General features: G+C 43.5%; 1 protein-coding gene across 4 annotated transcripts in view; it reads left to right on the top strand.

The window, feature by feature from the left end:
* Positions 1-15,949, top strand: part of CDK5RAP2 (CDK5 regulatory subunit associated protein 2) — a 185,636-nt gene that overhangs the window by 91,129 nt on the left and 78,558 nt on the right. For all 4 annotated transcript variants that reach the window (XM_032164988.2, XM_032164987.2, XM_032164990.2 and 1 more), the window contains exons 15-16: positions 9,668-9,768; positions 15,270-15,400. In XM_032164988.2, coding sequence (XP_032020879.1) covers positions 9,668-9,768; positions 15,270-15,400 — 232 coding nt within the window. The remainder of the gene's footprint in view (positions 1-9,667; positions 9,769-15,269; positions 15,401-15,949) is intronic.

Genomic DNA, 15,949 nt, shown 5'->3' with positions numbered 1-15,949 from the left:
TATAGATTCCTGAAAACACCATGTTTGTACCTCCTTGTGCCTTTGCATATGTAGTTGTGTCTGCCTGGAATGATTTTTCCCTCCTTGTTTACATGCTAACTCCTGAACATCTGCAGGTGCCATCTTAGTGTCAGCTTCTCTCTGGAGTCCATTTTCCACTGGTTCACAGCACTTTACACACCCCTCTATCATGGCACTTACTCTATGTGTTGGAGTTATAGGATCTACCTTTCTGCTTCCCCTCACCTGGGATCCTGTACAGCACCATGGGCAGGCACTTCTGGGGTAGGGAACTGGCACATGTTCCAAATCCCAATGTTCAGCCTGTTGCCTGGCTGTGTAAATATTTGTTGAGTGAATGAATGAATAATGCAACCAGGCAGCCAGATATGGGAAAGGAAAGGAAGAATTAACTGTAGGCCAGGTTTTTTTTTTTTTTTTTTTTTTAAAGAAAAGCCTGACTTAAATTAAGTTCATACATTTGGAAGATAGAGAACTCTTACGCAAATTAGTTTTCTGATGAATGGCTCTGATTGTGACTTGCAGGTTTGTGAAGGGTGATTCTCAAAATAATTAACAACTGGTACAGCATGGACATCAGCCTTCAGAAAAGACTCAGGCACTAGGGCTGGAGTGGGGACCTGGAGGCCTGCTCCTGTGCCAGGCACCAACCCTGTAATTTAAAAACTACTAGGGACCTCATGGGGAGGTCCCTAGGGAGGGACCAGGGCAGCTAGGGTGGTTGGAGTGGATAGACCAGGGTTTATTTTCCAACTGATGTGGAAGTATTTCAGTATATTAGCAACCAATACTAGCCACTGTGCTGTGTATCAGCTCAGTATCAGAGCTTGTCCTGGGGGTATCATTGGCTGAACAGTTGGAGCTGTTTCTTAATTCTGACCATTTGTGTATTTGCATTTTGCTGTTTCTCTTGAGAGCGTCAGCATGGACTTGTGGAGCCCTTGGGCTGGGCCAGCAATCTGGAGGCCTGGATTTCTCTCTGTCGACTCTGTCATTTCACTTACGTAACCTGGGGCAAGTCTTATAACCAAATCTCAGAGGGCTAATATTTTGTGATTCTAACTAGCATTTAGTTAGATTTTGACCAACTTTAGTTGGCTAAGATTCACATTAACCTGTAATATAAGGCATAGTCTGACACCAAGATAGCAGCTCATCAGGTTATTTTAGATGGAAATACCTTCATTACTTTGAATATATTAAGTAAGTTAAACTAAAATGCTATTTTGAATCACATTTTACTCATGTAAAAAGTATCTCCTGTAATCCCAGCACTTTGGGAGGCCGAGGCAGGTGGATCACAAGGTCAAGAGATCGAGACCATCCTGGCCAACATGGTGAAACTCCATCTCTACTAAAAATACAAAAATTAGCTGGGTGTGGTGGCGCATACCTGTAATCCCAGCTACTCAGGAGTCTGAGGCAGGAGAATTGCTTGAACCTGGGAGGCAGAGGTTGCAGTGAGCCAAGATCGTGCCACTGCACTCCAGCCTGGCGACAGCGAGACTCCTCTCAAAAAAAAAAAAAAAAAAAGTATCTAAATGTTGAACAAAATGTTTGTGAATTTATTGGACAGGTTGTGTATTTTAAAATTTAATTTCAGTTTTATTTTGTTTTTAGTTTTTTTGTGCTGGGTGATGTACTTCATATGACCACAGATGTAAAGTTACAGGCTGGGCATTTTGGTAATATTCAGATCCCGGTGATATTTAAATTACTGTGTCAACAGGAAGGGGAACATCACACCCTGGGGCCTGTTGTGGGGTGGGGGCAGGGGGGAGAGATAGCATTAGGAGATATACCTAATGTTAAATGACGAGTTAATGGGTGCAGCACACCAACATGGCACATGTATATATATGTAACAAACCTGCACGTTCTGCACATGTACCCTAAAACTTAAAGTATAATAAAAATAATTACTATGTCAAATACCTAAGTATTTTAGCAAAGGCTTTAATTGTGTTCTACAAGATGAATTGCAAATTGTAGATAGAGATTTACTGGCCAGGCATCATAGCTCACACCTGTAATCCTAGCATTGTGGGAGGCTGAGACAGGAGGATTGCTTGAGGCCAGGAGTTGGAGACCAGTCTGAGCAACATAGTAAGACCCCAGCATCTACAAAAAAAAAAAAAAATTATAAAAATTAGGTTGGCACAGTGGTGCACGCCTGTAGTCCCAGCTACTCAAGAGGGCTGAGGCAAGAGGATTGCTTGAGCCCAGGAGTTTGAGGCTGGAGTGAACTACGATTGTGTCACTGCACTCCAGCCTGGGTCACAGAGTGAGCCCCAGTCTGTTTGTTTGTTTGTTTATTTATTTATTTATTTATTTATTTATTTATTTATTTATTTTTTGAGACAGAGTCTTGCTCTGTTACCCAGGCTGGAGTGCAGTGACATGATCTTGGCTCACTGCAACCTCTGCCTCCCAGGTTCAAGTGATTCTCCCATCCCAGCCTCCCAACTATCTAGGATTCTAGGCATGTGCCACCATGCCTGGCTAATTTTTTTGTAGTTTTGGTAGAGACAGGGTTTCACCATGTTGGCCAGGCTGGTCTCAAACTCCTGACCTCAAGTGATCCACCTGCCTCATCCTCCCAAATTGCTGGGATTACAGGCATGAGCCACCGTGCCTGGCTGAGACCCAGTCTCTTTAAAAAACCAAAACAACAGCAACAAAGGAATTTGAAGTGATCACTTAAGAATTGTAAATTTCTGGTGTCACTTTAAGAAATCCCAACTGTTGCAGCCTTACAGTCGTACCCCCCACTCCCCCGGCCCCAAGAAAGGTGTGCTTTTCAGATCGTAGTTCTTTCTTTGTAGAAAATGTGAATTTATTCTGCTGTGCCCTTGGCTATTTTGTGTTGGTTTAGAATTTATCCTCTGCCCATTTCTAGAAAGAACTTGAGGCTATGATCATGTCTCCATAGACTCTGGGCAGTCTGTTTTCCTTCTAATCATTGTGTGATCCTGAGAATCAATGCCAGATGACTAGGGAATTGAAGAATAGAGAGTAAAACACACTGACCATATTTAACTGACTGCAGCTGGAGATTCATAGCTTGGTTATTGGCATGGTTGGGACATCGCTGCTGAATTTTCAGAGTATTAAAATTAATGTCTTTGTTGCAGGGCTGTGACATAGCTACTGAAATAGACACCGTCTATCTACCAGGCCTCTAAATTGCCTTGATTACCAAGAAGTGATCCATTAAGCCTTCTCGTTACATGTCTGCTGTCTTTTAGATGTGGTCTGCACATTACATGTGTTTCCTTCAAGTCATTAAGGAAACTATGGTAAAGTAGAAAATGCCCAGCTTTGGTGTCAGAATGCCAGTCCTACTACTCACTAGCTCTGTGATCTTGGGCAGCTCACTTAATGCCTCTGAAACTCACTTTCCTAATCTGTGAAGTGGGCAATTACATGCCTGCCTTTTGAGAGGATTAGAAATAATGGAAGTGGATTGTTAAGGTTCTTTTGGTTGCAAGCCACAGAACCTCACATTGGGTAGTTTGAGCACAACCACCGTGAAAGGGAATATTGATTGGGAGCAGACTTGAGGCTGTCACAGATGCCAGGCAAGACTTGAGCCGCCACGCTTTGGGGATGGTGAAACTGGGGCAGCACCATGGACCTCAACCGCGGAAGTTCCAGACTCTAGGGCTCTGTCATTGACATGACACAGACCCAGAGACTCCCAGCTGTCTGGTGTCTTGGTTTAAATCTCTCAGTTCCTGGGAGAGAACTGTACTGGTTTAGCAAGTGGGCCCGGGCCTGGGTCACAAAGGAGAGGAGTCTTCCTGGGACTCACCCCTGTGTTTTAGGGACAGTTCTCAGGTGAGGCAGGGGAATGCGATGAGCGGGGTGGTCGTTCCAAGGGCCATGGAGAACACATCGCAGAGCCAGACACACAGCAGATGTGCGGCAGTGATGAGTCTTCTCTGCACTGAGAGGCCTCCTGTCTGGGTTGCTTTTTGTTTGGAGGGGCTGGGTGGAGAGGGGAGAGTGGGGGTTGGTTGCTGCTGCTGAGCAGGTGCTTCTCATGACTCCCCTCTGGGCAGCCTGGCCGCCTGCCTGTGTGCCGAGGATATCTACTGGTTTGTCAGCTCTGCTGAGGGAGCCAAATGACTTCATTCTAATGGGGCATGATTCAACGCAGGGGAATAGGTGATTGATGAAATGGGACCCAAATGGCTTCAAAGAGTTCATTTATTTAACATGGGTGAGCAATTTGCTTCTAGGAAGATGTTGACTCACTCTGACTTCCATTATGCAAAATATCCCCAGGAATCTCTGCTCTTAAGATTCATATCGGCCTCTGAGTTCCCCTCTTACCTACTTAATCATCAGTTTAGCAAGTATTTGTGGCAGCGTTTGATTTGTGCCAGACACTGTGCCTGGCTCAGGACACTGTTGCTTGCCAGGAGCCCTCAGCCTTATAAACAGGTGGCTGGCACGCCAGCTCTGGGGGCCGGAGGAGGGCATTTTTATCAGTCAAGGAAGGGCTTCCTGATGAGGTTTGGCCTGAGCAGATCCTGTAAAGTGCCCTGGAGTGTGCCAGTGGATAGTGGTAAAGGACAGCACTGGGTCTCGGGGGATAGGCATTCCCCCTGGGACTCTAATGGAGGGATTTCCCAGTTCCACTGAGATGCAAGGGCAGGAGGAAGGGAGGAGGGCAGGAGGACGGGAGGAGGGCAGGAGGAAGGGAGGAGGGCAGGAGCTGAGGAGTGTGGTGGCCTGAAAATTCTGAGGAATCTTTGGAATAGCTGCCAGAAAGAAGAAAAGAGCCTGAACTGATATCCAGTCCCTGGTGTGGCAGGCAGTGTGCTGTCCTCCTCTAGGACTAAGAGCCAGCCTGCAGAGGTCCTGTTAAGATACTGGGTCCCACATGCATACATTCCTGGAGTCTCTGTGCCATCCATCAGAAATCCATATTTATTGTTTCTTCCCCCAACTTTTCTTGGTTGGCTTTGAAGTTACATACTTAAGCACAAATTCTGACTTTACCAGTTACTAGCTTAGTGGACTCAAACAAGTTACTTCTGCTCCCATAGATTCAGTTTCATCATCTGAAAAATGGGAAGTTCCCTGGAATGCTTTGGCAACTAGAGATAATATGTCCGTAGCTAGTATAGCACTTGGAGCGTAAGAATAATAGTAACAGCTGACATTTATCAAGTGTTTGCTTCGAGCCAGGCATCATTCTGAGAACTTTGTCTGGATTAACTCATTTGATCTCTTTAACACTCCAGGACATATGTAGAATTATTACCACTACTTAGAGGTAAGACTATTGACATACAGGCCAGGCATGGTGGCTCACGCCTGTAATCCCAGCACTTTGGGAGGCCCAGGCGGGCGGATTGCCTGAGCTCAGGAGTTCGCAACCAGCCTGGGCAACACGGTGAAACCCTGTCTATACTAAAATACAAAAAATTAGCCGGGTGTGGTGGCATGCGCCTGTGGTCCCAACTACTTGGGAGGGTGAGGCAGGAGAATTGCTTGAACCCAGGAGGTGGAGGTTGCAGTGAGCAGAGATTGCGCCACTGCACTCCAGCCTGGGAGACAGAGACTCTATCTCAAAAAAAAAAAAAAAAAAAAAAAGAAAGAAAACAAAGAATATTGACTTGACATACAGAGAGGTTAAGTAACTTGTTCAAGGTCGCCTAGTTCATAAAGTCACACACTCTTAATCATCACTGCCCCCCTCATGTTAGGTGTTCAAGAAACAATAGATTTTCTTATTTTGTTACTGGCTTTTCTTATTTTCTTTGGCTGGCCTTTGTGTGGCTGACAGTGATGATGTTACTCTTGCCAAGCACCCAGATGCATTATATTTAAGGCATCTGTTTTGGGGCAGTGATTGGTGGGCTGAAGAGCATGGGCCTTGAATCCCGTACCTGGCCTCGCCATCCTGACCTTGACCATGAACAGCCTTGTGTGTCAGTTTCCTCATCTCTAAAATGGGGAGTGTAGTAACACGTAAGCACATTGGGTTGTTGTGAAGATTAAATGAGAAAATACCTGGAAAGCACTTAGCATGGTGGCTGACATACTGGCCCTGAAGAGCCTCCTTGGTCTTCATGTCCTCTTTAAATCCTCCCCACTCTTCTCTGAGGTCCTCTGGCTGCACACGTGGTTGTGTGCAGGTGGGAGCTGAGAGAATCCCACATGATACTGTTGTTGTGTACAAAAGACATTTGGGAACTCCTTGTGCCAGTGACATGTGGCATCATTTACAAAAGGGCCTGACATTTCCAGCAGTCTGGATGACTAACTTATCATGACCAGACTGGTGGTTTAGCATTTAAAAGCTTTAATTGACAGGTGGTGCCTTGGCCTTGTTTTGTCAGGATTGGAAGCACAGTAGTGTTCTCCTGGATCAGGGCTTCTTCACCTTTTTTGCCCTCTGCATCCTTTTGGCGATCTACTGAAGCCAGAGACCCCTATCTTGAAAAAATATTTAAATGCATACAGTATATGCGTAGGATTCTAAAGGAAACCAAATATTTTGAAATTGGGTTATCAAAATATAAAAAAATTATGCTATGGAAATAGTGCTTCTTTATTAATATGTTAAATAGTAAGATATGGTGGTGAGTATAAGTAACTACTGTAGTTATGAAGTAGTGATAAGAATGAATATTTTGAGATATCTGCAACATATACAAAATAACTATTTCTTCTGATGACAAAGTCAAGGTAATACCACTAGTATTACTATGGTTTGTAGCAATAGCAGTATTCCTTCAATTCATAATTGAAGGTAGTGCTAAATTTCAGTTAGAGATTAGTGGAAATAGAGATGTAATTTTTTTCCCTTGCTCATATTCCTTCAGCCTGTAAATTTTAATCAGGTTGAAAACCCCTGTCGTAGGTGGTATCCTAGGTTTAGGAGAAAACGCAAGTCAATGTGAACTACAAAGACTGTTTGCAGCCCCAATTTCTTCACTAACTGAACATCCGCCTCCAGCATTTTGAGAGCACTTAGTTGGTACTAGGCATCGTGCTGGATATTCTGTATGTATTAACTTTATTTTAACATTTTTTCTTATTTTGAAATAGTTTTAAAATAAGAGGATTATATTTTTTCTGAGCCTTCTGAGAGAAAGTTGCCAATGTGAAGCCTTGTCCCCTCTGAATGTGCTAGTGTATATTTCTTATAAACAGGAACATTCTCCCGTATAACCTCAGCCCAGCCACTACAAACAGGAAATTAGCCTGGACTGATTTCCTTCATTGCTACCTTCTAATCCTCAGACTCATTTGAATTTCATCAGTTGTCTCAATAACACCCTTTGTAGCAAAAGGATCCTATTCAGGATCATGCCTTGCATTTAATAGTCTTGATTCTTTAGTCTTTACTTTCAACAGTTCTAAAATCTCTCCTTGACTTTCATAACCTTGACACTTTTGAAGTGCCCAGGCCAGTTATACTGTAGAATGTCCGTTCAGTTTGGGTTGTCTGTCTGGTGTTTTCTTGCTGATTCAGTTTATGCATCTTTGGCAGAAATATCACGGTAGCGATGCTATGTTCTTCTCAGTGTGTCCTGTCTGATAGTACACAGTTGGATTTGCCCCATTACTGGCCATGCTAACTTTGATAGCTTTATCAAGATAGTGTCTCTCAGGTGTCTTGACTGTCTAGTTATGCTTTTTTCCCTTTGTATTTAATAAGTATTTTGGGGGAGGTGTTTTCAGTCTATGTAAACATCTTGATCTTCAGACTTTTACCTACTAGTTTTAGCATCCTTTTGTGTTTCTTGGCTGAATTATTTATTACTGTGATAGTTGGTGAAGGGTGATTTTTCTAATTCCATCATTCTTTCTACATTTATTAGTCATCATTCTTCTATAAAGAAAAACCTGCTCTTTTTCCCTCCTATTCATATCAGTATGGATTTATGAATTCCTGTTTTATTTGGTGGGTTATAATCTGTTACTATCAGTTATTATCAGTGGGTTATAAACCATTACTCATTATTTCAGTGCTCAAATCATCCCAGATTTGGCTTGTGGGAGCCTTTCCAAACTGGCTCTGTGTGTCCTTTTGACAACATTCCATCATTAAGCATTTCTTTAAACATTTTTTTCAGCTTTGAGCTATAATTGACAAATTAAAATTGCATGTATTTAAGGTACACTAGATGTTTTGATATATGTATACATTGTGAAATGATCACCATATCAAACTAATTGGCATATCTATCATCTCACATTGTTACCTTTTTTTTTGTGATGAAAAAACCTAAGATCTACCCTGTTGGCACATTTCAAGTGTAAAATACAGTATTTTTTGTTTGTTTGTTTGTTTATTTCAGGGTCTTGCTCTGTTGCCCAGGCTTCAGTGCAGTGGCATGATCCTAGCTCATTGCAGCCTCAAACTTCTGGGCTCAGGGGATCCTCCTGTCTTAGCCTCCCAAGTAGCTGGGACTATAGGCGCATGCGACCATATCCAGTGAATGTTTTTATCTTTTACTTTTTTGTAGAGACGGGGTCTCACTATGTTGCCCAGGCTTGTCTTGAACTCCGGGACTCAAGTGATTTTCCCCGCCTTGGCCTCCCACAGAGCTGGGACTATAGGTGTGAACCACTGTGCCTGGCCAGGGTATTGTTACATATAGTCATCATGCTGTGCATTACATCTCTGGAATTTATTCATCTTGCATAACTAAAACTTTGTTCCCTTTCACCAACATCTCCCATATCCTCATCCCTCCAGCCCCTGGAAACCACTGTTCTATAAGCACTTCCTCATTTTTCGGCACAATAAAATGCTATACACATATCTTTTATTGTTCCTGATTTTCCTTGTCCTAATACGGGAATCAGCCATTTCTCCAGGTATCCCTGGTTCCTTACAGTACACAGTTTATCTTTCATCTGCTCCATAACTCCAAAAGGCAGTGGTAACTGTCCACCAGTTTTACAGGTGAGAATACCAAGGCTCCTAGTAAGTAACTTCCCAGAGTCTCAGAACTGGTAGGTGGCAGAACCAAATTTTGAACATTAAAACATTTCACATATGTGAGTGTGAATTCATAAAATGACATCCCCATTTCATAAATGAGGAGACTGAAGCTCATAGAGTTTTGTTAAGCTACTTACCCAAGATCATACCTCCAGTAAGTGGCAGAGATCCAACTCAGATCTCTTCATCATCACTGTGTTCTGGATGCCTCCCAAGAATGCCTCAGTTGACCTCTTCTACTTGACTGTAACTAAATCCCTAGTCCCCAGTACTTGCCAGGTTTTGGTTTGTGAATTTCTCTTCTTTGGAGCAACAGTGAATATGGAAAGACATTTTTTTGTAGTGTTGTAAAAACGATGACCAGCAGCTCTGAGGGATGACAGTCTCATGATGGGCTAATCCCATGACTGATGTGTCTTCCTAGCGGCTGTTGGAAGCAGTATTGGAAGCTCAGCCCCTCAGCTTTTGTTCTGGGATGAGTGATGGGCAGTCATTCCCCACTCCTCCTGAAGGTGGTGCTCTCTGACTGTGGCCTGAGCCAGAGCCAGGCACAGGGCCTCTCACCTTCGTCTGGTTTTAAAAACCGGGACTAGCTACATATGTTTGCATAATATAAGGTTGTACTCTTTCAAAATTCTTCCCTTAATGTCAAATGCCCATTGTCATTTCCAGGAAAAGAAACAATCATCAGAATATGAAGAGCTGATTCAGGTCTTAAAGAAAGAGCAGGACATCTATACCCATCTCGTCAAATCTCTGCAGGAATCAGACAGGTAAGGGTTTCTGTCTGGACATCACACGTGTGAATGCGAACACACACACACGCACACACGCATGCACACACGCATGCACCCACGCACCCACCCCTTCAATCAGTGCTGGTGATCTCTAAGCCAGCAAAGCCCTGCCAGTTTGCTTATGGAGCTTATAAAGCTTGGGTGGCGGTTGCCTTATTTAATAGTCACATGTACCTGTTTTCTATCAAGAATTGTCTGATTTTTGGCAGCAAAATTGATTACTCAGGTTTTAAAATCATGATTACTCAGGTTTTAAAAATTATTATATATTTAGAAAGTGCTTCTGTGTGTATTATCTCATGTGATCCTCACAGCCTTTCTGTGAAGTAATAATAATGCTATCCCTGTTTTCTATAAAGTTATGAAAACTAAGATAGGGTAAGTGATGACTTGCTCAAAGTCACACACATGTCAAATGACAGAACGCTGGGACTCAAACAAGTCTCCCTATCTCTGCAGAATTGCTGAAATGAGTTGCTGCCAGCAAGTTGTGGTGGGGAGAGCCAACTCTAGGATAGAGGCCTTGTTTTAGCCCTGGCTCACCCACTTTCTAGCTCTGTGTCCACAGGCAGGTGCTGCTCTGGGCCTCTGTCCACGTATCTGTACACGCAGGGTTGGCCTCAGGATTTCTCATAATTGAGAAATCCTTTTTTTTTTTTTTTTTTTTTTTTTTTGAGATGGAGTCTTGCTCTGTTGCCCAGGCTGGAGTGCAGTGGCAGGATCTCTGCTCACTGCAACCTCCGTCTCCCGGGTTCAAGCGATTCTCCTGCCTCAGCCTCCCAAGTAGTTGGGACTACAGGCATGTACCACCATGCCCGGCTAATTTTTTGCATTTTTAGTAGAGATGGTGTTTCACCATGTTAGCCAGGATGGTCTCTATCTCCTGACCTCAGGATCCACCCACCTCCGCCTCCCAAAGTGCTGGGATTACAAGTGTTGATCACCGCTCTCTGCACAGTGGGATGGGTACAGTTGAAAGGATATGATGTCTGGGATTCATTTCCAAACAGTGCAGAAGCTGAGGAAGTGGGTGGGGATATCAAAAGAACAAGATTGGCCCTGGCTCTCTGATTGTTGGGGCTGGGTATGTGTAGATGGGGGAGAGGTTCACCAGTAGTTTTTTTTTTTTTTTTTTTCCTTTTGTATATGTCTAAAATTTTCTATAATGAAAAGTTAAAAAAGAATCACCCCTCATTTCTCCCTCTCGTATGTCCTCTGCTCTCGCCATAGCGAGCTCTTTATCGTTCCCTGGGCTGTGTGTTCCTGCCTGTACCTTCACCTGTGTTTCCTACCCTTCTATTCCCAACCTTTCCCCTACTTTGTCTCCTCCCAGTCCTTTAGAATTTAGCGTGAATGTTACCTTTGTCAGGCAGCCCAGCTAATCCCCAAAACAGTTGCCCTCTCTGTGTTTCTGCCCTGCATGGGGAGGTCACCTTGTGTAGCCGTCTGTGCCTACTCTGCCTCCTCACCTGTGTTGGAGCTCCCTCAGGGCAGGGGTCCCACCTTACTGTCTCTGCTCCCCAGGGCCTGGTACAGAGTAGGCACTTGGGAAATGTTCTGTGCAGGAATGCCCCTCCCTACCATGTTGATCTTCTGAATTATGAGATAATTTCCAGATTTTTTCATAGGAAATGAGTTTAGGGAAAATGAAAACATGCTGCTGAAATTCTGGGAGTAGGCGTCACTCTCTGAAAGTGAGTTTTTTCAAGAAACCTCAGCTGCTGGTCATTTTCACTTGGCGAGTGGTGTGGGGGGAGGTGGGTGGGAGGAGCAAGCGGTGGGGGGCACGGGGGGTTGAGTCATGTGTGGAAACTCACAGAGGGAGTAGACACATTTCATTTCAATCGCGCAGCTTCTCTGGGTAGGAGCCAGGTTGATTCTGGGTACTGAGAGGCCTTGTGGGTGGGTATGGTTGCCCCTGAGTCTTCTCAGCTTCATGAGGGGCTCCCTAGTTTCACAGGCTCTTTCTTAATGAATGAAAACTTGGATGGGACTGAGGCGGGTCAGGGCTAACTCGGACTAACAGAGACTAACCAGGACTAACAAGGATTCTTAAAAGCTTTCCTGTTCATCTTCAGACTTGTAATACATTTAGTGGGAGATAGACCTGGGTCCACATCTCAGCTCTGCCACTCAGCAGCCCTGAGCTCTTGGGTAAGTAATTTCTCACCCTGAGCCTCAGTGTGTTTGTGAAATTGAGATTGGCTGGTCTGCCTACTTACCTACCTACTTAGATGTCTACCTACTTTACAGGGTTGTGTTGAAACTAGAGAGGACACTGTGTAAAGACCTAATACTTCCTGGCATGTAGTAAGCACTCAGTAAATGCTAAGATTTCTTAAGAATAACGACAGCATGAAAAGCTTACATATGGCTCAATATTCCATCATGCATAAACTTAGTTTACAGGAGGTTTTTGAATCCTCAGACCTTGGCGTATCCAGAGGGCAGAATGTGGGCTAAGGAAGGTAGAGCTCCCTTCTGTAACTCCAGCACTGTTCACTCTGGAAACTGGCAGGAAAGGTGGATGACCCTGGAGACAGAGGATGTACTGTGATTAAAACTGGAAAGGGAGGTCAAGAAGGGAGGAAACTCATTGCGAGCAAGAATGTGGCTGATCCTTTCACTTTTACTGTTTATTCTTCACAGCAGCACTTAGAAGTTGGTGGATTATCCCCAAATTACAGAAGTGGAAATGTGCATTCTAAGACACCTGGTGTTCCGCAGTGAAGGATTATCAGTGCTTAGGTCGTCTTGGCTTCCAAGCCAGGTTCTTGCTGATACACTCCCCATCTTGAGGACTAGCACAGTTTCCCTGTAACTCACGATTTCTCAGCCTCAGCAGTATGAGGCTTTGAGGCTGGATAATTTTTTTGTCATGAGGGCATGTCCTATGCTTTGTAAGATGTTTAACAATCCCTGGTCTCTACCATGGGAGGGTCGGCCCACCTGATCCTCCCATGCCAGTTGTAACAACCAAAAATGTCTCCAGACATGGCCAAATGTCCCCTGGCAGGTGGGGGCAAAATCATCTCCAGATGATTATCATTGCTGTAACTCATGAAAATCAGCAATCTTGGCTCGTAAATATTATTTTCTGTATGGGAGTTGTTGGAGTATGTGGAAGGAAGGAAATGATGTTTGTTGAGCATCTCATATGTGTTAGCCCCGTCCTAATGTCTTTCCCATGTAACATCTCATTTATTCCTCAAAACAATTGCAAAGCAAAGGTATTATTATCCCCATTTTGCATGAGGAAATCAGGACTCAGTTAGTTGAACTGGCTTGCCCAGTAGTGGTGGCGTGCTATTTTGAGCTTCGATCTCTCTGACTCCTTGTTTCTGCTCCTGTCTGCCCCGCCCCAATTCCAGGAAGAGGAAGGTTTTTGTTTTTTTCTGAATGAAGCACCTTTTGTTCTCCCAACTCCTCACACCTTGAAAAGATTCTCAAGTTGGGAAAACATAAATGACAGACACAGGAGCAGCAGGTGTGTACTTCTCACCTTGTCATAAAATGGAAGAGGGAGTGAAGCAGTTAGCTTTCCCCATCCCTAATCGCAGGAGCTTCTCTAAAACAGTCTCTTTTTTTCTCCCTGGTTAAATGCCTCTGCAGCACGACTGCATCCAAGCGAGTGCTGTGCTGTGACACCTCTGTGAGGTTTTTCATCAGCCTTACAAATTGATCATTATGATTGTCTTAAAATGGAACTAGGTACAAGTTGCTAGTAGGGCCCTTTCCCTTGCGTGAAGACTGCTTCACAATGAACTGTCCTCAAAGCAGCAAGCATAGAAGATTAGACATAATGGTTTATTTTCCTTCCAATGTGTGTTGATTTATGTGTGCAGTTCGATGGATGGAGCTGGAAGTCTCTGAAGGAGAAGCGGGGCTTCTTTGAGGAGTCTGGCACACATATTTAGAGCAATTGCCTCTAACCATTCGGGGGCTATTGATCCCTTTTGAAAAATCTGATGAAAGCTTATAGGCCCTCTCTGTAGAAAAATCCACATATTCATTCATTTTTTGCAGATAATTTCATGGCATTGATGGACATTTTTAGAGAACTATAGATGCTGGATGGAGAATGATAGATCTCTTGGTATCTAAAAAAGACGCCTTTCTGATTTGTTAATGTGTTTCAGTAGTCTTAAAAGATGTTCATATAGTTTGACCCAGTAATTGCATTGCTGGGAATCTTTCTTAAGAAAATAACCTGGATGTCAAACAAGGCTTTAAGCACAGAGATGCACAGTAAAGCATTATTTATGCCATTCAGATGTCAGCTGGGGTCTCCTTGTTCTTCTGAGAGCTGGATTTAACTGATTCTGATCTCTGCCATTTCCACATCAGTAGGAGTCCAAAGCTGTTCTTATGGATCTGCACTGTCCAATTCAGTAGCCACTAGCCATGTGGCTGTTCACATTTAAACTTACTGTAAGTTTAATAAAATTAAACATTCAGTTCCTTGGTACATTAGCCACATTTCAAATGCTCAATAGGCACATTTAGCTAGTGGCTACTGTAGTTGACAGTGAAGATATAGAACATTTCCATCACTGGAGAAAGTTCTATTGGACACGTTTTCCCAAGATTAATGCGCATTCTGGGAATTGTGCATTTTCTTGGTCTCCTCTGGGTTTTGGGCTTCTAGTCCATGCAAGCTCTCTGTACAGCTTAGCACTACATCTCCTCTCCCAGAATAAACATCCACTCATACTATGCATTTCTGAGTGGTTAACCCACCACAGTGGAGTTTTGTTGGCCCCTAATAGATTAGTCCTTTTTTCCTTCTTACTGTTGACTCACTCTTCCTTTATTTTTTTCTCTTCCCACACGTCCCCCACCCGTACTTCCAGTATGACTTTTTTTGAGGAGTAACACAGCAGGAGTCCTCTGTCTCCCTTTCTTCTGAAGCCTGGGTGCCCAAGTGACACTCAGGCCCTGGGGAGCCTCCCTTTCTATACCCAAGCCCTCTTGGGGCATTGTTGAGAACAGAGACACATTCTGGACTGGAGAATTACATTATTTTCACCTAGTTACGCCTATAGCAGAAATTTGGAAATGACCCAAGTATCCACTAATAGGGGATAAGTTAAAGTAAGTGGTGGGATATTCACCTGGTTTAATATTATATAGTCATTAAAAATGATATTTGCAAATACTTTCTAAAAATATAGGGAATTATGAAGTGAGGAATGCATATCAGCATTGTATGTCTAGTATTATTTCAGCCATGTGAATTACACATAGGGGAAAAGATTGGAAGGAAATACAGTCTGCCGTGTGTTAGTTGGTAGTAGGAGCATGGTAATTTTTGTTTATACTGTTGTATTTAAAATTCTCTATAGTAAACCTCTATTTACTTTTATAACCAGAAAAAAACACAAATGACATAAAAATCACAGGAAGGCTTTCTGGGCTTTGCATCTAAAAGTGCAAACAGGTCTGTTTTAAAACTTCTGGTGTCTTGTTTTACCAAGTATCAACAACCTGCAGGCTGAGTTAAACAACATTTTTGCCCTGCGGAAGCAACTGGAGCAGGATGTGCTTTCATATCAGAATTTGCGGAAGACCTTGGAGGAGCAGATCCGCGAAATTCGGAGGCGGGAAGGTACACACTTTATTGTATGTGCTTCTCTTTGGTTTTTCCACTTGGAGGGCATGGACTGAAATTCAGGAGAGTCCTAAATATTTGTTAAGGGATGAAGCATACACGGGGTTTCGTTTGGAGATCCTTTTTGTGGTGACCATGCTAATGTTAGCCTTCCTAGTAGAAGAGCCCAGTAAGTTGTACTAAATTCTGCAGAAGGTCAGGTGCAGGATTGCTTCCTTGCTGCCTCTACTGTTTTCTGCATCATTTGATACTTCTAGTTCCAAATATTCCTGGGCACTTGCAATCCCCTTTTTTGGGGGATTGCAGCCCTCGCTGCCCAGAACATCTGAGTACTGCCTACCACAGCACCTACTGCAGAGAGCCCAAGACTGCACACACATATGGGTGAGATGCTGTTTCAGGTTGAAGCACTGTTTTTAGTGCTGTATATGCATTAAGGGAGGGCTACAAGATGAGGGTCCTGTGGGACTTATGTTTTCTGTATTCATCTCAGTAATATTAAGATTTGACCCTCTCCCCTGGTAGAACTTGAGCCCTTTAAAGTTT

This window comes from Hylobates moloch, unplaced genomic scaffold (assembly GCF_009828535.3).
Source record: "Hylobates moloch isolate HMO894 unplaced genomic scaffold, HMol_V3 SCAFFOLD_10, whole genome shotgun sequence".
NCBI classification, from domain to species: Eukaryota; Metazoa; Chordata; class Mammalia; order Primates; family Hylobatidae; genus Hylobates; species Hylobates moloch.
Note: the sequence above shows the minus strand (reverse complement) of the source record. Positions and strands in the feature narration are given on the sequence as shown.